Source organism: Octopus sinensis, linkage group LG26 (assembly GCF_006345805.1).
Source record: "Octopus sinensis linkage group LG26, ASM634580v1, whole genome shotgun sequence".
Taxonomy (NCBI): Eukaryota; Metazoa; Mollusca; class Cephalopoda; order Octopoda; family Octopodidae; genus Octopus; species Octopus sinensis.
Window position 1 is genome coordinate 21,826,680 of NC_043022.1, and position 24,881 is coordinate 21,851,560.

General features: G+C 39.3%; 1 protein-coding gene across 1 annotated transcript in view; it reads left to right on the forward strand.

Annotated features, from left to right (window-relative positions):
- The window catches only part of LOC115224776 (phosphatidylinositol 4,5-bisphosphate 3-kinase catalytic subunit alpha isoform-like), a 78,080-nt gene that overhangs the window by 51,666 nt on the left and 1,533 nt on the right, over window positions 1–24,881 (forward strand). The window contains 13 exon segments of the mRNA XM_029795686.2: window positions 55–197; window positions 1,735–1,841; window positions 3,149–3,230; window positions 3,638–3,802; window positions 9,049–9,152; window positions 10,742–10,791; window positions 10,794–10,903; window positions 13,834–13,943; window positions 15,343–15,464; window positions 17,173–17,251; window positions 19,328–19,498; window positions 22,485–22,602; window positions 23,560–23,711. Coding sequence (XP_029651546.1) covers window positions 55–197; window positions 1,735–1,841; window positions 3,149–3,230; window positions 3,638–3,802; window positions 9,049–9,152; window positions 10,742–10,791; window positions 10,794–10,903; window positions 13,834–13,943; window positions 15,343–15,464; window positions 17,173–17,251; window positions 19,328–19,498; window positions 22,485–22,602; window positions 23,560–23,711 — 1,513 coding nt within the window.

Below are 24,881 nucleotides of genomic sequence, written 5' to 3' on the forward strand. Positions count from 1 at the left end.
CCTTTTCTTCCTCTTCTCTGTTATGACGTACTTAATCTGTCGATTTCATTTCAGGTTCAAACCCAAACAAAGACTGTCCAAGTCTGGATATTGAATTTGACAAATTTTCCCATTCTGTAACGTTTGATATGGAAAAATTTGATAGATATTCCAAACAGAACTCGTACGATGGTTACGTACAAGATGGCTATGTGGATGTGAGTAGTTCTTTTATCTATTAAACTGCTTTTGTTTTTAATTTGAGAAATGGAGAATGGTTGTATATGGAGTATTAGAATTTGGGCTTTATGTTTTCTTATTTGGTATTAACCCTTTAGCATTTACACCTGCTATCTCAGGCCCAAATAGTCTACCTTTCCTAAGTTAAAACTGACCAGATCCAACCTCTCTCACCTGGCCTACAGTGTCATTCTGAAAATAAGCAATTACATCAACGAAATCTTGAAGTTTTGAGATAATGCATTGTTAACTTAAAAATGTGAACAGATGTATGCCAATAATTGTTTCTAATAGACATGGACATACAGACAGCTCAAAAAAAATTATTCTTTCCTGACCTTTTTGCACCATTTCCATCATGAAATTTACAGGTAAGCTTAGTTACTCCCTTCAGAAACCACATACCCAGATATGCTTAAAAGTTATCAACAAAAAAAAAAAATTCTCAAAATATTGCGGGGTACAAACACAAGACACACAAACATACGCACACACACATATACATATACACGACAGGCTTCTTTCAGTTTCTGTCTGCCAAATCCATTCACAAGGCTTTGGTTGGCCCAAAGCTATAGTAGCAGACACTTGGCCAAGGTGCCACGCAGTGGGACTGAACCCAGAAACATGTGGTTGGTAAGCAAGCTACTCACCACACAGCCACTCCTGCACCTATAAGATAAAATTTTTTTTTAAAAATTACCTTAACTTTAACCTTTTAGTACTTAGATTATTCTCTCAACCGTTATAAATTTATATTGTTTGGAATTAATCAAGCATTATCTTGTTGCTTTGAGATTTTGATGTTGTGACTGTTTACTTTTAGAATTACGTGGGATAGATAGGAGAGGCCAGATTTGGTCAGTTTAAGCATAAAAAATGTGGAATAATTTGTTCGACCACGGTCGAGACAATGGAATTTACTATGCTATGCCAGACTTCACGGTCCATAATAGCATTACGGAGGTCCTGGTGTTGGATGCCTGTATCCCTGGAGATTACATCAGGGTAGGAGAGTGTGCGCCCTCTGGTATCGCGAGTAGATGGCTTCCAGAGGAGAAGAGCAGAAATTACCTCGTTTTCAGCTCTACAACAATGTCCAGCAAACTGGACTCTTCTACCTTTCCTACCATAGAAAATCTGCCTCACCAAATTCTGTCTGATCCATGCTAGCATAGGTCAGATGATAAAATAAATGCTGATTATGGAACCAGAATAAAATTTAGTTGATAGAACTTTCAGCAAAAGTATACTCTGTGACTTCTGAGCTGTTAGTTTCAACTGTAGTATGTGATTGTTTTAATTTTTTTTTTTAACTATAATTTAGTCTCTTAGGGTAAAAAGAAGAAATAGGTTTTATTTTAAATTGTTTCTATTTTATTTTTTCTTTATGCCAGAATAAGCAAGTCATTACCTGTGAGAGGGGTCAGTTGTCTTGTGTGATCATAGTAAAATTTAGTTGAGAGAACTTTTTTGGTAAAAGTATAATCTGCAATCTGTTGGTTTCTATTCTAGTATATAAATCCGGATGCTAAACAGATGAAACAACTAGAAGAACTAGTCAGCCGAGATCCTTTATCTGAACTTTCAGAACAAGAGATGCTTTTTGTATGGCAACTAAGGTAAGTCCGGTATCTTGTAACTTTACTTTTCATCCACCCAGAAGTCCATAAAATATGTACTAATCAGGTCTTGTGTATCAATATAATATTCCTCTTCCCTGAATTCATGGCTTTGTGCTTGGTTGCGACCTGGTAGAATTATTAGAGCTCTAGAAAAAAAAAATGCTTTATGGTATTTGTTTTGGCTCTTTATATCTTGAGTTCAAATTTTGCTGAGTTCAAATTTCCTTTTTTGTCCCTTCAGGATTAATAAAATACAGTAACAGGTAGTTATTGGGTCAGTGTTATCAACTAATCCCGCCACATAAAATTTCTGGCCTTGTACCTGTATTAGAAACAATTATGATTTGCAGAATCATTAGAACATCTGATAAAATGCCATGCAGTATTCTAGCTCTGGCAGAATCGTCATCACGCCAGGCAAAATGCTTACCAGCATTTCATCTATCTTTAGGGTCTGACTTCAAATTCTGCTGAGGTCAACTTTGCCTGTCATCCCTTTGGGGTCAATCCTCCAACCAAGCCTTTTGTGATACCCTTAAAGCCAGGAGCTTTTCAGCACACCCTCATGTTTATATATATATATATATTATATATATATATATATATATATATATATATATATGGGGGCGAGGTGCTGAAAATTCCTGGTTTCGGGTAAAAGAAAATACAGGAGGATCAGTTAATTATGATTTTATTCAACATGTTCCCTTCTCAGATTCACACACTTATTGGAATGGTTATCCGAAGGTTGGGCCTTCAACCAGGCCTTTTGTGATACCCTTAAAACCAAGAACTTAAATAATGATAATGAAATTATTGTATACAGTGCTCAGGTGCACCACAACTTGTCAGAAAGTGCGTATAAAGTATATGCAGTAATGTACAAATGTCTGGAAAGCGAAGAATGTATGAGTCAGATACATGCTTGTGTATGTATGGAGGGGAGAAAATCAGGTGTAGTGTTGGCGAATCTCAGGAAGCATGGAAGTTTTGAAGGATGCAGTGCTCCGACAACTAACAATTGATGCCGGCAGTTTGTTCCATGCTTCAGCAACACTTAGCGTGAAAAAATGTTTCCTAAAGTCATGGGAGCTGTGTTGTTTTCTGACTTTGTAAATATATCCACAGGTGTTAAACGGGTTGAGTTTGAAAAGGTGTTCAGAGTTATTGTTTGTAAGATGGTTCATAACTTTTCAGCACACCCTTGTATAGTCCCTCCCACGTTCCTTTTAACTAAAATCAACACCATACCTAATCAGTGGAAATGAATAATAATAATTATTTATTTGTATCTTTTCTCTTAGAAACCATTGTGTACTGCTGCCACATTCCTTACCAAAACTGCTGAATTCTGTGAAATGGAATGATAGAAGTGAAGTGGCTGAGGTGTGTATCAGTATTTCCATTTCTCTCTACTTTTCTCACTTTCTGCCTACTTCTTATACTCTTTTTCTCTTTCATTCTGCATCATTTTCTCTCTTTTTTTCTTTACCACCTTATTTCTCTATCTTTCTCATTTTTTTTTGTCTGTCTTTATTTCTCTTTTTTCACCGTCCAACTGGATTACAACACTCTTCCCACTCTCTCCCTATCTCTCACTCCCTCTTTCTCTTCCCACTCTCTCTTTCCATACTCTTTCTCCTCTCTCTCTCTCTCTGTCTCTCTACTCCCTCCCTCCTCTCTCCTTCTCCTCCTCTCTGCCTCCATATCCCACCCACCACCCAAATGTGTCTGTGTGTGCCCTTGGTACATAGCTAGATAAAAACATAATCTATTTCCGTTTTTCCACCTAGGTTTACCGACTGTTACAAAAATGGCCAACTCTTTCACCAGAAGATGCTCTAGAGTTACTTGATTGTTCTTATATGGATACGAATATTCGGAACTTTGCTGTAGATTGCTTAGATAAAGGCTTAACTGATGATAAACTCTCCCAATATCTTTTACAAATTGTTCAGGTAAAGTAATTCCAAACTTTTTTATGCTGGTCAGCCATACATTACTCTATAGCACAATAGTTCTTTCTGATCTGTGCTTTAACAAAGCTGTCACAACTGTTGGACAGTGATGAAAGTGCTCGAGATATTTCCAGATTTAAAACAATCTTTGAAGAAAATACTTTGTGGTTATTTGGTCTGACATTTTGTCTCCAGCTCACATCCCAACTAGGCTGATTGCCTTTCAGCTTTCCAAAGTAAGTTTATCAGCCCTGGAGTCGACATTCTTTTGATCTCTTATTCTTTTAATTGTTTCAGTCATTTCACAGCAGCCATGCTGGAGCACCACCTTTAGTCGAACAAATCGACCCCAGGACTTTTTTTTTTTGTAAGCCTAGTAGTACTTATTCTATCGGTCTCTTTTGCTGAACTGCAAAGTTACGGGGACATAAACACACAAACATCAGTTGTCAGGCAATGGTGGGGGGACAAACACAAATAACAAAATAACACACACACTTACACATGCATACATATGACAGGCTTCTTTCAGTTTCCGTCTACCAAATTCACTCACAAGGCTTTGGTCGGCCCAAGGCTATAGTAGAAGACACTTGCCCAAGGTACCACACAGTGGAGCTGAACCCGGAACCGTGTGGTTGGGAAGCAAGCTTCTTACCACACAGCCACTCCTGTGATATGACCAATTATATTCATGAAGGCAGAGCAGTCACTCAATTCAGAAGAAGAATATACATTCATTTCATTCGAAATTAGGGCTTCATTCCGTCTCTGTCCTAAATTCCCCATTTCTGCTTTTCTGCAGTGGACCTGTCTGCCAGCGCAGAATTGATAGTGGTGCTGGTGCCACATAAAAAGCACTTGTGCCAATGCCATGGTAAAAAGCACCCAATACAAGCAATGGAGTGGTTGGCATTAGGAAGGGCATCTAGCTGTAGAATCCCTTGCCAGAACAGTTAATGGAGCCTGGTGCGCCCCCACTCCGCCTTACCAGCTCCAGCCAAACTGTCCAACCCCTGTCAGCATGGAAAACATGTTAAATGATGATGATGAAATCCTGGATCTTTTCGGTTTGAATGGCAGTTTTTTCTAGCGGTGTCATATGAAATTGTCACCCATAATTATGACCCTAGTATCGATCAATTGCATTTCAATCTGTTTTAGGGTTACGGTTAGGGGTGGGGGGAAGGGTATCTTTTTTTCTTCAGAAATGTAAATAGACCCAATCTGTTTCTTAAACGAGGGACATATTCATACGGCACAGAATGTTTTCACCTCAATAGACGTCATTGATTGGTTGAAATTGCAGAAATTGAAGAAAAAGAACAACAAATATCTTACAAACTATAGAATTTTCTCAATAAAGCCAGGAGAGAAAGATGTTTTATAAACACATTCTACCAGAATACGAAGTTTAAAAGTGTTTAGTTACGTGGAAATTATTTTAAAAAACTGCCGTTCAAACCGAAAAGATCCGAAATCCTGAGTAGTAATAATAATAATAATAATAATAATAATTGTGTACAGTGCTCAGGTGCACTACAACTCATCTAAAGTGTATATATAATCAGGTGTAGTTTCGGCGGATTTCGGAAAGCATGAGGGCCTTAAAAGATGCAGTGTCATGGCAGTCAACAACTGACGCAGGCAGTTTATTCCATGCTTCAGCAACTCTGAGCGTGAAAAAATGTTTCCGAAAGTCATGGGAGCTGTATTGTTTTCTGACTTTGTAGGCATGTCCACATGTGTTAGACACATGGAGATCAAAAAGGTGTTCAGTGTTGTTGTTGGTGAGGTGGTTGATAACTTTGTGGGTGTTTACCAAGTCCGTCACCAAACGCCGGAGCTTCAGTGAATCCATGCCCAGGGAAACAAGGCGCTCAGAATATGGTAGGTGTCTGATGGAGGGTATGCGTTTGGTTGCACGTCTCTGGACAGATTCCAGGAGGTCAATGTTCTGTGCAAGATAGGGGTTCCAAACTGATGATGCGAATTCCAAGTGTGGTCGTACCATAGCTGTATACAGTTTTAAATAGATGGCTGGAGAGCGGCTAACAAAAGACCTGCTGAGTGATGCCAAGACACCCTCGGCCTTCCTGACAATCTTAGAGATATGCTTTGACCAACGCAAATCACTGCTGACAGTGATGCCTAGGTCACGCTCGCAAGAGGATTTCTTGATATCAGTGTTGTGGAGGGAGTATGTGAACGCAGGGTTTTTTCTCCCAAAATGCATGGTGGTACACTTGTCCACAGCCAGTTTCAGTTGCCAGTCTGTGATCCATTGCTGCATTGTGTCTAGGTCTGATTGCAGGAAAGAGTTGTAGACATCAGGATCTGTCCTCTTGATTTCAAGGTACAGCTTGATGTCGTCTGCATATTTCAATACTGTGGCATTCTTTAAATTGGCATCTATGTCGTTAATGTATGCCACAAACAAGAGGGGACCAAGGACAGATCCCTGTGGTACACCCGATGACATCTCATATGGTGTAGAGTGCTGTCCTAGAACTGTGACTACCTCCTTTCGGCTGAGGATGAAGGATTTCAACCAGTTAAAAAGGTCATCCCCCACACCCATTGCAGAGAGTTTCACCATAAGCCTTTTGTGTGGCACAGAGTTGAAAGCCTTAGCAAAGTCAAGATAGACAACATCCACCCATGAGCCACTGTCAGTAATCTGAGTAATGTCCTCAAGGAACTCGACAAGCTGGTCACTGCAGCTGGAGTTAGGGACAAATCCATATTGTGAGGGTCGGATGAGACTGTGAGAGCTCCAGAAGTTCCAGAGTGTTTCTCTGACACACGATTCCATCAGTTTTGCAATACAGCTAGTGAGACTGACTGGGCGATAGTTGACAGGTGATGTGCGGTCGCCCTTTTTTTGGAGCAAGGCCTCAGCTTCAAATAAATTTACGAACTTCTGCATGTATTGAGGTTTTTTTTTCTTTCCATTGGTATATTTAAATACGTGTAGTCATCATCATCATACATTCATTTTCCATGCTGGCATAAGTTGAACAACTTGTTATGATCAAAGTTAATTACCCTGTTGTGCGTGTAAGCGGAAGTAGGGTATTGGTGTCGCTCACCTCTGTCTGTGTGTATTTGCAAAATTACGGGAAAGCTGCTGAATGGATTTACATCAAATTTGGCAGAAGCATTCATTGGGTGAGTGGCTTGAACTCATTATTTTGGTTTGATTATTTTCAAAACTGGTGGATGGGTGAATCGAAATGTTCCTTCCTTTGTTTACGTTTGCATAAACGATAAGCAGGGGGAAATAACTCTCGATGTCATTTTGTTGAAATATGAATTCGGCTGAGAATATATTTATTTAATTAAATTTTATTTTATCCTTGTGTGTGTGGAGGGTATGCATCTCCCTTCTGATGCCTTTATTTTAATCCTTTATTAGCATTTAAACCAGCCAGATCCAGCCCAAATATTATACCTATTTTATGTACAGACTAACCATATTCAGCTCCTCACACCTACCCTAGAACGTCATACTAAAAACAAACAAGCACATCATCTCAACACAATAGGATAATTCACGATTAATTCAAAACAATGTGAATAAATAAGCATTACATTTGATAGAACAATCTGAATGCTGAGGGTTAAACCTGTGATTCTCAACCATTTTTTTGCCTATGGATCCCTTTGATTCGTGTTTCACTCTATTGGACCTCCATAGCCATTCAATGCATATTAAAAAAAAACATCCTACTATATTTTTTATTATTAAATATTAGGAATTATATAAAAAAATTTGTTGAAATATTTTGTGGATTCTAGAAGTATAAGCAATTTATTACACATAAACAATAAAATCTTTACGGACCCTGGTTGAGAACCACTGGGCTAAACATTTTTGAAAATGTCTAATAAAACGAAAACAGGACCCGAGTTATCTCTTGTGCCTGCTGAAATTATTTTAACAGTTTGGCACTTTGTTGGTTATGACGACGAGGGTTACAGTTGATCTGATCAACAGAGCAATTTGCCCTTAATGTAGTTCTCAGAGAGATTCAGTGTGACACATAATGTGACTAGGCTGGTCCTTTGACATGAAGGTCACAACTCATTTTTGCTAACTGAGTGGACTGGGGTAACATTAAATAAAGTGTCTTGCTCAAGGATACAATGCGCAACATGGGAATCAAACTCAGGACCTTAGGATTGCGAGTCAAATACCCTAACCACTAAGACATATGCATTCATTATAATATAATTAAATTAAATTAATGTTTTTTACCTTTGTATATAAACATTTCTGTGTAAGTTTTTTTTGGTTTTCTTTACATTAAATATGTTAAGATTCAGGAATATCAAAGTTCAATGATGAACCTTTAGCATACTTCCATGTATGCATATATTTATTTTGAAGTTAATGTCCATATCAAGTCTTTTAGGACATGATACTGCTGGGAGATGGCTTTTTTTTTTCCCTCAAAGTCCATCACCAATTATCTGAAAGACAACTTCATGCCATTGCTGATACACGTCCTAGTTGTCGTTACATCATCGTTTAACGTCCGCTTTCCATGCTAGTATGGGTTGGACTATTTGACTGAGGACTGGCGAACCAGATGGCTGCACCAGGCTCCAATCTGATCTGGCTGAGTTTCTACACCTGAATGGCCTTCCTAACGCCAACCACTCTGAGAGAGTAGTGGGTGCTTTTACATGCCACCGGCATGGGGGCCAGTCAGGCGGTACTGGCAACGGCCACGCTCAAATGGTGTTTTTTACATGCCACCTGCACAGGAGCCAGTCCAGCGGCACTGGCAACGACCTCACTCGAAAGTTTTTTCACATGCCACCGGCACAAGTACCAGTAAGGTGATGCTGGTAATGATCACGCTCGAATGGTGCTTTTTAAGTGCCACCGGCACGGAAACCAGTTAGGCGCTCTGGCAACAGTCACGCTCGGATGGTGCTTTTAGCGCTCCACTAGCACGGATGCCAGTCATGGCAGTCATAGTTTATTGGTGGATTAAATCATCGTTTAGTGTCCACTTTCCATGCTGGCATGGGTTGGACGGTTCAACTGGGGTCTGGGAAGCCAGAAGGCTGCACCAGGCCCAGTCTGATCTGGCAATGTTTCTACAGCTGGATGCCCTTCCTAACGCCTGATTTATTATCAAACAGTAATTGGAACAGTGGATAAGAGCATTACTTCCTCCTTAACTTTTGCAAATATTTTCTTTTCTCACTACTTCTCTTGTTTCTTATTTCAGGCTATAAAATATGAACCTTACCTGGATAACCGTTTGACACGGTTTCTGCTGAAGAGAGCTTTATTGAATCAAAGGATTGGACAGTTCTTCTTCTGGCATTTAAGGTAATATTCTTTTTATTTTTGAGACTATCCTTCTCATGGGAGTTGGTGGATCACAGAATTAGCAGAATCTCTATATATATAAACAGCAAAATGTCTGTGTGCGTGTCCTTTATACAAATCCACAATTTTTCAGTTAGAGGGCTCACACTTTCTATGGTCATCCAAAAGCGTCCAGGGGTGGTCGTGCACATCTTTACATTTCCCCAGTCACCCCGCAAAGCCATTAAAAAATCAATAGAAGTGACTTTTTTGTGAATTTTCTATCCAAAACCCAATCAAAATGCCCGAAACTTGATACGCCAATTGAATTCCAGCTAGCTGTATGTGATTGGTCGGAGTCATAGTGCTAGTATTCAATGAAATACCTAGCATTATTGTGTGACATGTAAGGTGGTCAGCGGGCAGAATCATTACCACACCAGGCAGAATGCTTAGCAGTGTTTCATCCATCTTTTCGTTCTGAGTTCAAATTCTGCTCTGGTTGACTTTGCCTTTCAGGAAATCAGCCAGTGGCCTGATCAAATATCTGTCTGATGAGCTCACAAGAAAACAGTACAGATACTTGTAAATGCAAGATCTTTCTTTGGTGTGAAATGTGCGACCCAACATAGGTTAGTAGTTTGTGACTTCTAACTTAGATTTAAAAGGACTCAAAGAAACAAACCAGTCTAGAAAATGAAGATATGGAAGTGGAAAGACCCAGCAAATAGAAATTCAGAGAAATTCTAGTTGAAGCGTTAGAGATGTATTGCACAGAAAACGACTGGAAGTTCTAGCAAAGCAACCAAGGGCTACAAACCAAATCTGTTGATGGTGTAAAGTCCTGGCTAGACCAAGGGCAACGTTGGGGTGGAACAGTAAGATGAATAGAACTATAAAAGTGAAATGTTTGGCTTTGTTACATGGGGAGAATGGAGGCAGCGGAGAATTATATCAGGTAGCCAGAAGAGAAGCTAAGTGTTAGACATGCATTGCAAAGGGAGCGACAGAAAATGAGAAATTTGTCACTGTTGTACAGTGTGAGGATCAGAGGTGTGAGGTATATATACTCTTACTCTTTTACTCTTTTTACTTGTTTCAGTCATTTGACTGTGGCTATGCTGGAGCACCACCTTTTTAGTTGAGCAAATCGACCCCGGAACTTATTCTTTGTAAGCCCAGTACTTATTCTATTGGTCTCCTTGCTGAACCGCTAACTGACGGGGACGTAAACACACCAGCATCGGTTGTCAAGCAATGCTAGGGGAACAAACACAGAAACACAAACATACACACATATATATACATACATATATATGACAGGCTTCTTTCAGTTTCCGTCTACCAAATCCACTCACAAGGCTTTGGTCGGCCCGAAGCTATAGTAGAAGACACTTGCCCAAGATGCCATGCAGTGGGACTGAATCCGGAACCATGTGGTTGGTAAGCAAGCTACTTACCACACAGCCACTCCTGCGCCTATTCATACTGCGAATGTTCATACTGCATTATAAATATTGAGTGAATGGATCTCATTTACTTAATGCATTTAATACAATATCATTTATGTAGTTAGTGCATTAAATTATTTTTAAACCTTATGTTTTCAGATCTGAAATGCACGAAACGTCTATTCGTTTACGGTTTGGCTTAATCTTAGAGCCTACTGTCGGGGATGCGGTGCATTTCTGAAAAACCTTTTGAAACAGTTGGAAGCTCTAGACAAGCTAGCAAAGCTTTCTGATAAGTTAAAATCAGAATTCATGCGAGAGGTAAGCATTTTCGGTTAAAACAGCATCCTACCAAAATTTATGTTTTTGTTCCTTTCTCTTTTCTGTTTTTTTTTTCTTTTTTCTGTCTTTTTCAATGTTTAACTTTTTAATTTTTTACTTGTTTCAGTCATTACACTGCAATCGCATTGGGGCACAGCCTTAACCCTTTAGTGTTTAAACCGGCCATATCAGGCCAAAATTGTCTTCCTGTTTTATCCTCAAACTAGCCAGCTCTAACCTCTCACACATACCCTACAAAGTCATTCTAAAAATAAACAGGGACATCATCAAAATCTCAGAGTTACAAGATGCTGTACAACTAATTTAAAACAATGTAATTAAAAGGCTTTACATTTGACAGAGTAATCTGAATGCTAAAGGGTTAACCCTTTAACATTCAAACTGGCCATATCCAGCCCCAGTATTCTAGCTGCTCAGAGACACGAACTTTGGATGACAACAGATATAGCTCTGTTATTACCTCCAGTAAAGATTCCAATTGGGAAGGGTGTTGAGCAAGGAGATAGCATCTCTCCAAAGCTCTTTACTGCATGTCTTGAAATAGAAATCAGAGGCATTGACTGGACGAGTGGTGTGAACATCAATGGCAAGCAAATAGCTAGAATACTGGGGCTGGATATGGTGAAACTACTCACACTGGCCCTGCAATGTTATTTTAAAAGTAAACAAGCACATCATTGAAATCCCAAAGCTATGAGATAACACACGATTACTTCAAAACAATGTGAACGAATAAACATTACATTTAACTGAGTAATCTGACTGCTAAAGGGTTCTTTTTACTCTTTTACTTGTTTCAGTCATTTGACTGGGGCCATGCTGGAGCACCACATTTAGTCGAGCAAATCTACCCCAGGACTTATTCTTTGTAAGCCTAGTACTTATTTTATTGGTCTCTTTTGCCGAACTGTTAAGTGACGGGGACATAAACACACCAGCATCGGTTGTCAAGCGATGTTGGGGGGACAAACACAGACACACAAACACACACACACATACATATGCATATACATATATACGATGGGCTTCTTTCAGTTTCCGTCTACCAAATCCACTCACAAGGCTTTGGTCGGCCCGAGGCTATAGTAGAAGACACTTGCCCAAGGTACCACGCAGTGGGAATGAACCTGGAACTATGTGGTTGGTAAGCAAGCTAGTTACCGCACAGCCACTCCTGCGCATGAGGAGAGTATCAGTGAAATTTATCCTACAGGTGCTGGTGGAACAGCAGAAGCAGGAGGCGCAATGGCCCAGTGGTTAGGGCAGTGGACTCGCGGTTGGAGGATCACGGTTTCGACTCCCAGATCGGGCGTTGTGTGTGTTTATTGAGCGAAAATACCTAAAGCTCCACGAGACTCCAGCAGGGGGTGGTGGCGACCCCTGTTGTACTCTTTCGCTCCAACTTTCTCTCACTCTCTCTTCCTGTTTCTTGTCCCTGACTTCCTACGCAACCGCTGAGCCTGGATGTGCATTTATCCATCCGCCGATGCTCTCGGTGTCGGGGGTTGACCTGCTTTCTCTTCTGCGGGTCTTACAAATAGAAAGGACCATGTTTCGGACTTCTCCCACTACAGACTAGGACGAAGACCGCTTCGCTCAACAAACAAACAAGCAAGCAAACAGCAGAAGCAACTCCGTGTGGAAATCATTCAGGATATTCTGGACTGTGCAAACCACAACCCAGACTTCATGAAGATCATCATCTCTGGTGATGAGACATGGGTTTATGGTCTCTGCTCGATGTGTTCAGTCATCTTACATGAAAACAAAAATTCTACGTATGCACACTACAATATCTGCATTCTAGGCATAACAGGTGGGAACTGACATTGCCTACCAGCATGAAAATTTTCACACATGCGTAGGAAGGTTGGTGTCACTTCCCACCCAAAGTATTATTTTTATGCAGTGTTAGTCTTGGCTAGTAAAAATAGTCAGATAACTTTTGAACACACCTCCGGTCTGGAACCCCTATCTTGCCCAGGATATTAATCGTCTGGAAGCCGTTCAGCGACGTGCAACCAAGAGAATACCCTCCATCAGGCATTTGCCATATTCTGAACGCCTTACTTCCCTGGGCATAGACACATTGAAACTCCAATGTCTGGCAGCTGACTTGGCAGACACCCTTAAAATGATTAACCATCTTACAAACAATAATTCTGAGCACCTTTTCAAACTCCCCCTGTCTAACACCCGTGGACATGTTTACAAAGTCAGAAAACAGCACAGCTCCCATGACTTTCAGAAACATTTTTTCGCGCTAAGAGTTGCTGAAGCATGGAACAGACTGCTGGCATCAGTTGTTAGTTGTCGGAGCACTGCATCCTTCAAAACTTCCATGCTTCCTGACATTCGCCAACACTACACCTGATTTTCTCCCCTCCATACACACGTGAATATGTATCTGACTCATACACTGTTCACTTTCCAGACATTTGTACATTACTGCATATGCTTTATATGCACTTTTTGACAAGTTGTGGTGCACCTGAGCACTGTATACAATAATTTCATTATTATTATTATTTACATGGATTTAGCAAACTATTTCAAGGCGGCTAGCTGGCAGAAACGTTAGCACGCTGGGCGAAATGCTTAGTGGTATTTCGTCTGCGTTACGTTGTGAGTTCAAATTCCGCCAAGGTCGACTTTGCCTTTCATCCTTTCAGGGTCGATAAATTAAGTACCGGTTACGCACTGGTGTCGATGTAATCGACTTAGTATGTCTGTCCTTGTTTGTCCCCTCTGTGTTTAGCCCCTTGTGGGTAATAAATAAAGATATAGCTGATCGATTAGATAAACATTCATGGTTTTTAAACCTGGTGAAGGATAGGCTGACTATGTTACTATTTGTTTTTCCTTAGACATCCATGTTGCTGTGAATTTCTTGTATTATTTCATTTCAGGATGAACAGAAACGATTTCTCACAGACCAGCTTTCCCAAGCTGACTACTTGGAAGCCCTACAGCGTTTTACATCCCCTCTAAACAGCAGTCACATGTTAGGTGACATCCTGTAAGTACCACAGCTCTCCTACAATTACAACAATCTTTGTCTCTGGAAATTTTCTGTCTTTATTATCATGTGTGTGCAATCATCATCACTTTAAGTTTGTTTTCCATACTGGCATGAGTAAGACAGTTTGAAAAGCTTTAACAACAGGTTGGAGGGCCATATTCTGTCACAGGAAATTTTTTTTTTTTTTTCTATGGTTTCGCCAACTATTTTACAGAGTGCATTGGGTACATTTTTCATGGCCCCAGTTGTTAGAGCAAGGCTAAAGAGCCCTCTCAAAATCAGGCATTGTTTCTGCTTGAACCAAAATACCAATCACTTCCAGAGCATAAAAACAATGTGAATAAGCAAACATTATATTTGACAGAGTAAAGACAGCAAGCTGGTAGAATCATTATCTGGCTGGGTATTTTGTCCATCTTTACGTTCTGAATTCAAATTCCACCATGGTTGACTTAGCCTTTTATCCTTCCATGGGTTGATAAAATAAACAACAGTCTATCACTGGGGTCAATGTAATTTACTTGCCCCTACCTCCAAAATTGCTGGCTTTGTGCCAAAATTTGAAATCATATTTGACAGAGTAATCTGAATACTGAAGAGTAAAGAGAAAATTTGAGGACAAAGGAGGGGCTGCCTTCTCGTATGCTTAACAAAAGGGTGAGGCTGGCAAGATTGGTGAGGTTAAATAAACCTAGCCTGAACATGCTTTTCTAAATAGGAGGAAATAAACAAAGAGAAGGCACTTTTGATGATTTGGTAAAGTAATCCAACCCTTTGTGAATTTTCCTCAAATTATTCTTGGTGGCATTTCATTGGTTTTGGGGAATTTTCTTTGTTAAATATTTATTCTAGTATCTATGCCATGTGCCCATGGGCATATGGCCTAGTGGTTAAGAGCGTGGGCTACTAACTCCAAGATTCCAAGTTCAATTCCAGGCAGTGGCCTGAATAATAATAATAATAATAATAATAATAATAATAATAATAATAATAGTAGTAGTAGTAGTAGTAGTAGTAGTAGTAGTAGTGACGTCTAAAAATACGTTAGGAATGAGAACCCAGGTTTGAAATTTTCCTAAGACATCTGATGAAGGCTGGAGGTTGTATCATCTGAAACGTGTTAACAACAAACAAAATGAGGACAAATATCCGTCAAATGTAAATAATGTACATAATTCCTCATCTCTTAAATATAGAACTGTCTTTTATTTTTGTTGACCTCTTTGTATTCAATGTAAACTCTACCTTTTGTGTTGTGTGTTTATAATTTCATCCTTGTACTGCCCTCAATGTCTTGGTCCTTGTGGACAGTAAAATAACAAATTGCTGCTGCTGTTGTTGTTGTTGTTGTTATTTGATTTTTTTTTCACTAAGTCTGGTTTGTTTTTCTCTGCAGTGTTCGGCAATGCTACTTGAAGACATCAAAAAAACGTCCACTTTGGCTTGTATGGCAGAATCCAGATCCACTTGCAGATTACTGGCTTTCATATTACAAGTTGATTTTCAAAAATGGAGATGGTCAGTCTGTAAACTAACCTTAAACCTATTGATTCTGCTTTTGATTCTGAATAAGAACTGGCATAGGGTAGAGAGAACTTTTTGGTCCTGCATGCATGAGAAACCTCTCTTGTACTGCTGATGAAGGCGCATGGCTCAGTGGTTAGAGCATCAAGCTTACAATCGTGAGGTTGTGAGCTTGAATCCCGGACCGGGCTGCATGTTGTGTTCTTGAGCAAGACACTTTATTTCACGTTGCTCCAGTTCACTCAGCTGTAGAAATGAGTTGCGACGTCACTGGTGCCAAGCTGTATCGACCTTTGTCTTTCCCTTGGATAACACTGGTGGCATGGAGAGGCCGGTATGCATGGGCTACTGCTGGTCTTCCATAAACAACCTTGCCCGGACTTGTGTCTAGGATGATAACTTTCTAGGTGCAATCCCATGGTCATTCATGACCAAAGGGGGTCTTTACTGCTGATGTAACAAAATGCATCCAATACACATCTAGTAGTAGAAAAGATTATGAAATCTTGTTCCTATGCCCCATAGGAACAAGATTTCATGTTGTACTGCAACATACAGATGATGTGTATGTTGCAATGCTGTAATTCTGAGGAAGAACTATATCAGACTCTGATAACCTATCCGCTTCATGCCAGCATTGAAACAACACACATAGAGATAATAAGGACTATTTCAGTTGATTTGATATATGAGCAGGTGCTGAAATATTCCTGAGTTTGGGTAAAAGAAAATACAGGAGGGTCAGTTAATTCAAGGATAATTCTTGTCAAAAATTTATTCCAAATGATGAAAGCTTCACTTTTATTTTGACCTCTAGAGTCTTAAAATTTGATGTTGCCTTTTGGGAACATCAAGAGGAAATGGGTTAAAATATGTTTCCATAGCTTAACCCTTTAGAATTTAAATTGGCTTTATCTGGCAAAAACATTCTATCCATTTTATCTTCAAACTGGCTAGATCTGGCCTCTCACACCTACTTTGCAATGTCATTCCGAAAATAAACAGTCACATCATTGAAATCTCAAAGCTGCAAGATAATGCATGACTAATTCAAAACAATGTCAATAAATAAGCAATACATTTGACAAAGAAATCTGAATGCTAAAGAGTTAGACTGAAATTTTAAGATCTGAAAAAAAAAAATGTAATTTTAACAACTTATGTCGTAGAATTAGATGTTTACTTGGCAGTGAGCTTCTAATTTCTTTCATCATCATCAACATCATCATCATCGTTTAGCATCCGCTTTCCATGCTGGCATGGGTTGGATGGTTCAACTGGGATCTGGGAAGCCAGAAGGCTGCACCAGGCCCAGTCTGATCTGGCAATGTTTCTACGGCTGGATGCCCTTCCTAACGCCAACCACTTCATGAGTGTAGTGGGTGCTTTTTACGTGCCACTGGCACAGGTGCCAGACGAGGCTGGCAAACAGCCACGATTGGATGGTGCTTTTTACGTGCCACCAGCATGCAAACAAATGTAGCAATGTCAGAATAGTTCAGCTTGAGTTACAAACTTTTTCAAGTTGGGTTTTTACAACTAGGGAACTCTTTAGAAAACATACTCTCTGAAGAAGCATTTTGGAGATGTAAGCTTTGCTTACACACAAATCTGCTTCCTGTTTTTATAGACTGTTTTGCCACTTTTATCTCCGACCTCTGTCAAATTTTTAAATGTTTTTGTATTTTAATTTTTCTGTTAGATTTGAGACAAGACATGCTCACTCTTCAGGTGATAAGAATTATGGATTCCATCTGGAAAAATGAAGGCATAGATTTAAGGTAATGTTTTTTCTTATACTTTCACTTTCACCTATGTATATATGTGTGCGCACACGCACACAAACACACACACATTTTCTACCTTTCTATTTGTCTCAGTCATTAGGTAGTGACCATGCTGGGACCCTGCCTTCAAGAATTTGTAGTTGAAGGAATCAACCCCAGTACTTTCCTTTTTTTATGCCTAGTACTTATTCTATCGGTCTCTTTTACTGACCTGCTAAGCTACAGGGTGTAAACACACAAATGTTAGTTGTTAAGCATTGGTGGGGGACAAACATACCTACATTTATATGTATCTATCTATCTACCTATCTATATATCTCTCTCTCCCTATATATATATATATATATATATATATATATATATATATATGACACACTTCTTTCAGTTTCCATCTGCCAAATTCATCCACAAGGCTCTGGTCAGCCTGAAGCTGTAGTTGAAGACACTTGCTCAAGGTGCCATGTAGCGAGCCTGAACTTGGAACCACGTGGTTAGGAAGCAAGCTTTTTACCACACTGCCATACTGATATATAATATGTACTCTCACACACACACACACACTCACTTGTTTCAGTCATTAAACAGCAGCTATGCTGGGGTAGCATTTAGAAGAATTTTAGTTGAACAAATCAGCCCCAATACTATTTTATTCTTTAAACCAGGTACTTATTCCGTTGGTCCCTTTTGCCAAACTGCTAAGTTCCAGGGACACCAGTTGTCAAGTGGTGGTGGAGGACAAACAGACACAAAGATACATGTGCATATATATGCAGTAATCCCTCACCATATCGGGGTTTACCTATCACGGTTTATTACTTAAGCTTACATTGATTCCTCTGTGGTGTTGTTTTGCATTTATGATAAAATAAATATATACAAATTATAAAAATAATTTTAAAAAATATACAGTACCGTTTCTACTTTATGGATTTTTACCTATCATGGGGGTTTTAGAACATAACACCTGCGATGATAGTCGAGGGATTACTACATATATATATATATATAAATGTCACCCTTTTCAAGCCTTGCCAGGCTCATGGGCCCAGTTTCTGTGGTGTATGTGTTCCCCCAAGCTGGATGGGACGCCAGTCCATCGCAGCATTACTCAAGAAACAGGAAGACAGAGTGAGAGAAAGTTGTGGCAAACGAGTACAACACACACACAAATAAATTAAAACAAATTTGTATATACACAAGTAACGGATTTTTTTAAATACATTACAATGTACAAGTGTGTCATGACCATTAAGTATAGAGTTTATTCCTAAAGTATTCACATTTGTTCAACATGCTGAAATGATAGTGTGTGCATTCAGTTATTTGATAATGTATACCTATAGATCACTGTTGACTTGTCTCAAGCACTCTGTCCCTTTTACATCTGAATTTAATGCTGAGTCTACCAAAAATATATCAACACATTGGAATATAGTTCCTTTTTCTATCAGTTCTGAGCCTAACGAAATGTTCAATTAACTATAAATTGATTGTACATGAAAACAATTGTAGGTTCTATGAGTTTGATAGTGTTCCTTCCCTTTAAAAATTTCTGGCCTGATTCCTGTGTTAGAAAATTTAAGGTTCTAGACTGGTAGAATCCAAAGTGTCCAACTAAATGCTTTGCAGTATTCAGTTATGGCACTTTCTGATCCTGCCAAGATCAACTTTCATCCTTCAGGGGTCGTTAAAATAAACTACGTGTCAAAAACTGTTTTGTTTGATGTTGCCAAGTGCCCACCCCCTCTTACTTTCCAGGCCTGTGCCTAATTTAGAAATTAGTACTGCTACTTCTGAAATTATGAGTTTACTAACCATGTTGATTGAAATGATTGGAGCTACTCATCGTCAAAACATCCATTGTCCGTGCTGGCATAGGTTGGATGGATTGACCAGGGTCGGCATGGTTTCTACAGTTGGATGCCCTTCCTAATGCCAACCACCCTGAGAGTGTAGTGGGTGCTTTTACATGCTAGCAGCACATGCTACCAATTGTGTGACACCAGTATCTGCCATAACTACAATGGAGGATCTAATTTCTGTGTTTAATGATTATTTTCTGTCCTATAGGATGATACCATATGGTTGTTTGTCGACCGGTAAAGAGATGGGACTCATAGAGGTAGTTCCAGCAGCTACTACTGTGATGGCTATTCAGCACCGTGGAGGCAAGACCGCAGCAATGCAGTTGGACAGCTCTCAGCTGCATAAATGGATCAAAGAGCGCAACCAGAAAGAACAGTAAGTGCATGTGTTATTTATTTCTTTATCAATATATGGATTATTAATACTCTCTTTTTACTCTTTTACTTGTTTCAGTCATTTGACTGCGGCTATGCTGGAGCACCGCCTTTTAATCAAGCAACTCGACCCCTGGGACTTATTCTTTTGTAAGCCCGGTACTTATTGTATCGGTCTCTTTTGCCGAACCGCTAAGTAACGGGGGACATAAACACACCAGCATCGGTTGTCAAGCAATGCTAGGGGGACAAACACAGACACTCAAACACACACACGCATATATATATATATATACATATATACAACGGGCTTCTTTTCAGTTTCCGTCTACCAAATCCACTCACAAGGCTTTGGTCGGCCCGAGGCTATAGTAGAAGACACTTGCCCAAGGTGTCACGCAGTGGGACTGAACCCGGAACCATGTGGTTGGTAAACAAGCTACTTACCACACAGCCGCTCCTGTTATTATTTAACATCCGTTGTCCGTGCTGGCATAGGTTGGATGGATTGACCAGGGTTGGCATGGTTTCAACAGCTGGATGCCCTTCCTAATGCCAACCACTCCGAGAGTGTAGTGGGTGCTTTTACGTGCAACCAGCATGGGTGCCAATTGTGTGACACCAGTATCTGCCTGCTCAGTGGGTGTTCTTCTCAAGCGTGACATAATGCTAAAGGTCTCGGTCATTTGTCATTGACTCTGTGAGCCCCAACACTCGAAAGGTGCTTTTCACATGCCACCAGTATTGGTCACTTTGTTTCCGTGAGGCCCAACGCTCAAAAGGTGCCTTTTACATGCCACTGCATGGGTGCTAGTTACATGACACCAGCATCGGCCATAAATATGATTTCACTTGGCTTCATGGGTCTTCTCAAGCACAGCATATTGCCAAAAGTCTCGATCGCTTGTCATTGCCTCTGTGAAGCCCAAAGTTTGTCCCATGTCTTCCTGGGTCTATCTCTTCCACAGGTTCTCTCCAGTTAGAGATCAGCACTTCTTTACACAGCTCTCCTCATCCATACACATCACATGACCATACCAGTGCAATTGTCTCTCTTGCACACCACATCTTGTGCCTCTTTTCTCTCAAGATGCTTACACTCTGTCAAACATGCATGCTGACATTGCACATCCAGTGAAGCATACTGGCTTCATTTCTTTCAAGCCTATGCATGTCCTCAGCTATCACAGCTCATGTTTCACTGCCATGTGGCATAGCTGTTTGCACACAGGCATCATATAATCTACCTTTCACTCTGAGGGAGAGGCTCTTAGTTGCCACCAGAGCTAGGAGCTCTCTGAACTTTGCCCATCCCATTCTTATTCTTACAATACAATTATTATACAGTTATTATTAATATATCTAAGTACCAGTCGACTAGTGGTTGGTTCTTTAATATAGTTTGAGTGTTACACTTTACCCAACCCTAAGTGATGAAATCAGAGGAATAATTGAAATCTATTGTATGACAAAATAAAAATACAGTTATTATTAATATAGTTAAGTATCAGTCAAGTAGTGATTGGTGGTTCTTTAATATAATGGAGTTTGAGTGTTACACGACTCTAAGTGATGAAATCAGAGACATAACTGTAATCTGTTATATGACAAAATAAAATTCCAGTGTTATGCTTTTAATAACCTTAACTATGGAAAGAAATCAGACATTATAGAAATTTTTAACCTACTAAAACCAGTTTTAGTGTTATAATTTAGTGTTTTAAATATGGAACAAAGAGAAGACATAATTGAAATATTTAATTCTTTCATTACAATATTTCTAACCAAAATTCAACCTTTAGATGTTTCAATTAAATTCAAAAAATAATCATAAATTTAGACTAGTTTCATAAAACAACTCTAACTTATTTGTTTATGAGCATATTAATGTGATTTTTTGGAACACAGTTTAACAAATGGTTCTTAACCAAATTTATTTCATAATTTTTGTCTCAAAGCGAATCTAATTATAGATAATTAAAGGTAAATTCAGTAAAATACATTATTTAAATTTTGTTTACAATCAGCATAGAAAATTAGTTAATTGCTAATATTCAATGAGTGTACAGCAAAATTTTAATAGAGAAGAATTGTGCAAATTACTGAATTATTTAACAGTTAGACTTAATGCAGATAAGACAGGTGTACCACAAAGGTAAAACAGAATGTGATATTGGGATTTGTCTTTGAGAAAAATTAGGAAATGAAATATACACCATCAACTAAATGAAGTAAGCTCACGTACATACATAAATACACAGAAACACATATAATAATGAATCGCAATCTAAATTCATCAAAATTTGTCACACATATTACTGGTAAATCAAAATTAAATAAATAAAAACGAGGTAAATTTGAAGAAAAATATTTACAAATCAAATTTATATATATATATATATATATAAATTAGAAAAAAAACACCTTTTATCAATTCAACAATGAAAAAATTAAATTATACCATTTAGAAAACATTACATCTTATTGGCTGTGTGGTTAGGGAGCTTGCTTCCTAGCTACATGGTTTCGGGTTCAGTCCCACTGCGTGGCACTTTGGGTAGGTGTCTTCCACTATAGCCCCGAGCCGACCGAAGCTTTGTGATTGAATTCGGCAGGCGGAAGTTACTGCCGTGTGTGTATATGTGCGTGTAGGTGCTTGTGCCTCTCCCAAAGAGAGAGAGAAAACGTATATATTTGGTAGATAGATAGATAGATAGACAGACAGACAGACAGACAGACATAAATATATGTGCACAATAGAACCAAGGAACATTTATTTTTAAATTGGGGCTTATAATATACTTATCCACTAGGCCACTGTCATTTTATCTGTAAAGATTCCTGTTTCAAATCCAGTTTGGTACTCTATTCACATCCAAGAATAAAACATATGATGACAAAGTACAAATTAATTGAAATGTTGAGTAATGTAGACTGATAATTATTATACATGTAAATATTACCAACAATTTCTTTTTATCTTGCAGATATGACATAGCAATTGATACCTTTACAAAATCCTGTGCTGGGTACTGCGTTGCTACATTTGTTTTAGGCATTGGGGACCGACATTCTGAGAACATTATGATGACTGAAGAAGGACAGGTAAAAATAAAAGAACTTCTTAAAATTTAGTTTAACCCTTTCGTTACTGTATTTATTTTGAGATGGTGGAGGTGCAATGGCCCAGTCGTTAGGGCAGCGGACTCGCGACCAAAGGATCGCGGGTTTCGATTCCCAGACCGGGCGTTGTGAGTGTTTATTGAGCGAAAACACCTAAAGCTCCACGAGGCTCCGGCAGGGGATAGTAGTGATCCCTGCTGTACTCTTTCACCACAAGTTTCTCTCACTCTTACTTTCTGTTTCTGTTGTACCTGTATTTCAAAGGGCCGGCCTTGTCACTCTCTGTGTCACGCTGAATATCCCCGAGAACTACGTTAAGGGTACACGTGTCTGTGGAGTGCTCAGCCACTTACACATTAATTTCACAAGCAGGCTGTTCCATTGATTCGGATCAACCGGAACCCTCGTCATCATAACCGACGGAGTGCTTCCATCCATTTTGAGATGCTCTGTGTTTCTTTCAGTTACTTTCAATGTAACAAAGAATTTAGTAAAATAACTTAGTTATCAATAAGCAAGTGTTAGGAACATGAATTGTGACTAAGGTTTTGGTGGAAGATTTTAATTCAAAACTTATGAAAACAAGACATTTGTACTCAGAGCCAGTTTCAGCCAGGTTGGTAACAAAAGGGTTAAAACCAAATATTTTAAAGACTTGTAGGACACCGTATTTCATTATGCAGCCATAATTCTGACGAAAGAGATTTTGCTAATTACCTTCTTGGTGTAGGACATGGTAACACTTCTGTTGAACAAAGCAAAGCCTAGGTGAATTCAAAATCGAACCACCTAATGACACTTGCCTTGAAAGTGGTACTCTTTCAGATCTATGGGATTATAATAATAACATAAAAGAAGCAATGGTTGTTTAAAACCTCCTATACTGGCTATAAAACAAAAAATATTACTTGGTTTTGCTTTACTTTGTTGTTTTGTCAGGTATTTCATATTGATTTTGGTCACTTTTTAAATCATAAAAAGAAGAAATTTGGAATCAACCGTGAGCGAGTGCCTTTTGTTTTGACGGAAGACTTCATCAAAGTTATAGCAAAGGGTGCTGACCAACCTCAGAAAAATGAACTTTTTGAACAGTGAGTATATGCTTCTTTCCTATAGAGACTGGTATATTTTGGAAATGAATGATAGACGGATTGAGGAAAAAAGTGCTGTAGAAGGACGTTTGGATTGTGGATTGTGGGTATATGTATCATCATTTTTTTTTGTGTTTTTCTCATGCTTGTGTGAGTTGTGAGATATGTATTACCAGCGTTGCCTTAAAGAGCACCATCCGAACGTGCTCGTTGCCAGAGCGGCTATCTGGCCTCCATGCTGGAGGCACGTAAAAGACACCATTCGAGCGTGATTGTTACCAGCATCACCTTACTGGCACCTGTGCCGGTGGCATGTGTAAAAGAATTGAGTGAGGTCGTTGCCAGTACTGCCTGACTAGCCCCGTGCCGGTGGCACATAAAAGCACCCACTACACTCTCGGAGTGGTTGGCGTTTAGGAAGGGCATCCAGCTGTAGAAACTCTGCCAGATCAAGATTGGAGCCTGGTGCAGCCATCTGGTTCGCCAGCCCTCAGTCATTCGTCCAACCCATGCTAGCATGGAAAGCGGACGTTAAACAACGATGATGATTATGATGATGGTGTATTGAAGCAATATTCTGTGACTGGATGCCTTTCCTGTCATTAAGCCTTACTGCCAAGCTACAAGGACATATTGTTCACAGATATAAACAGTATTTGTGAAGATGTTTGGTTATGAATTGAATTCATTACTATACATAATCATACCAAAACCTGTGTGTGTGTGTGTGTGAATTTTGTATGAAACTATTCTAGCTTCACCTCTGATGACATTGTCTATACGTGTTCATCATTTTAATGTGGCAGATAATGATTTGAGTGTGATTTGGATGCTATTTCTCAGTGATTGAGTGGTAAAGGTTCTATTAGCTGCAGTAGTTATTATTGTTCAGCCCTAATCATCATCTAATTAAACTGACAAATGTGGCATATCAGAGACGTGACACATGGTTCTGGGTTCAGTTCCACTGTGTGGCACCTTAGGCAAATGCCTTTTACTATTGCCCCAGGCTAACAAAAGCCTTGTGAGTGGATTAGACAGACACAAACTGAAAGAAGACCTTCGTGTGTGTGTGTGTGTGTATGTAATAATAATAATAATATTAATAATGAAATTATTGTATACAGTGCTCAGGTGCACCACAACTTGTCAAAAAGTGCGTATAAAGTA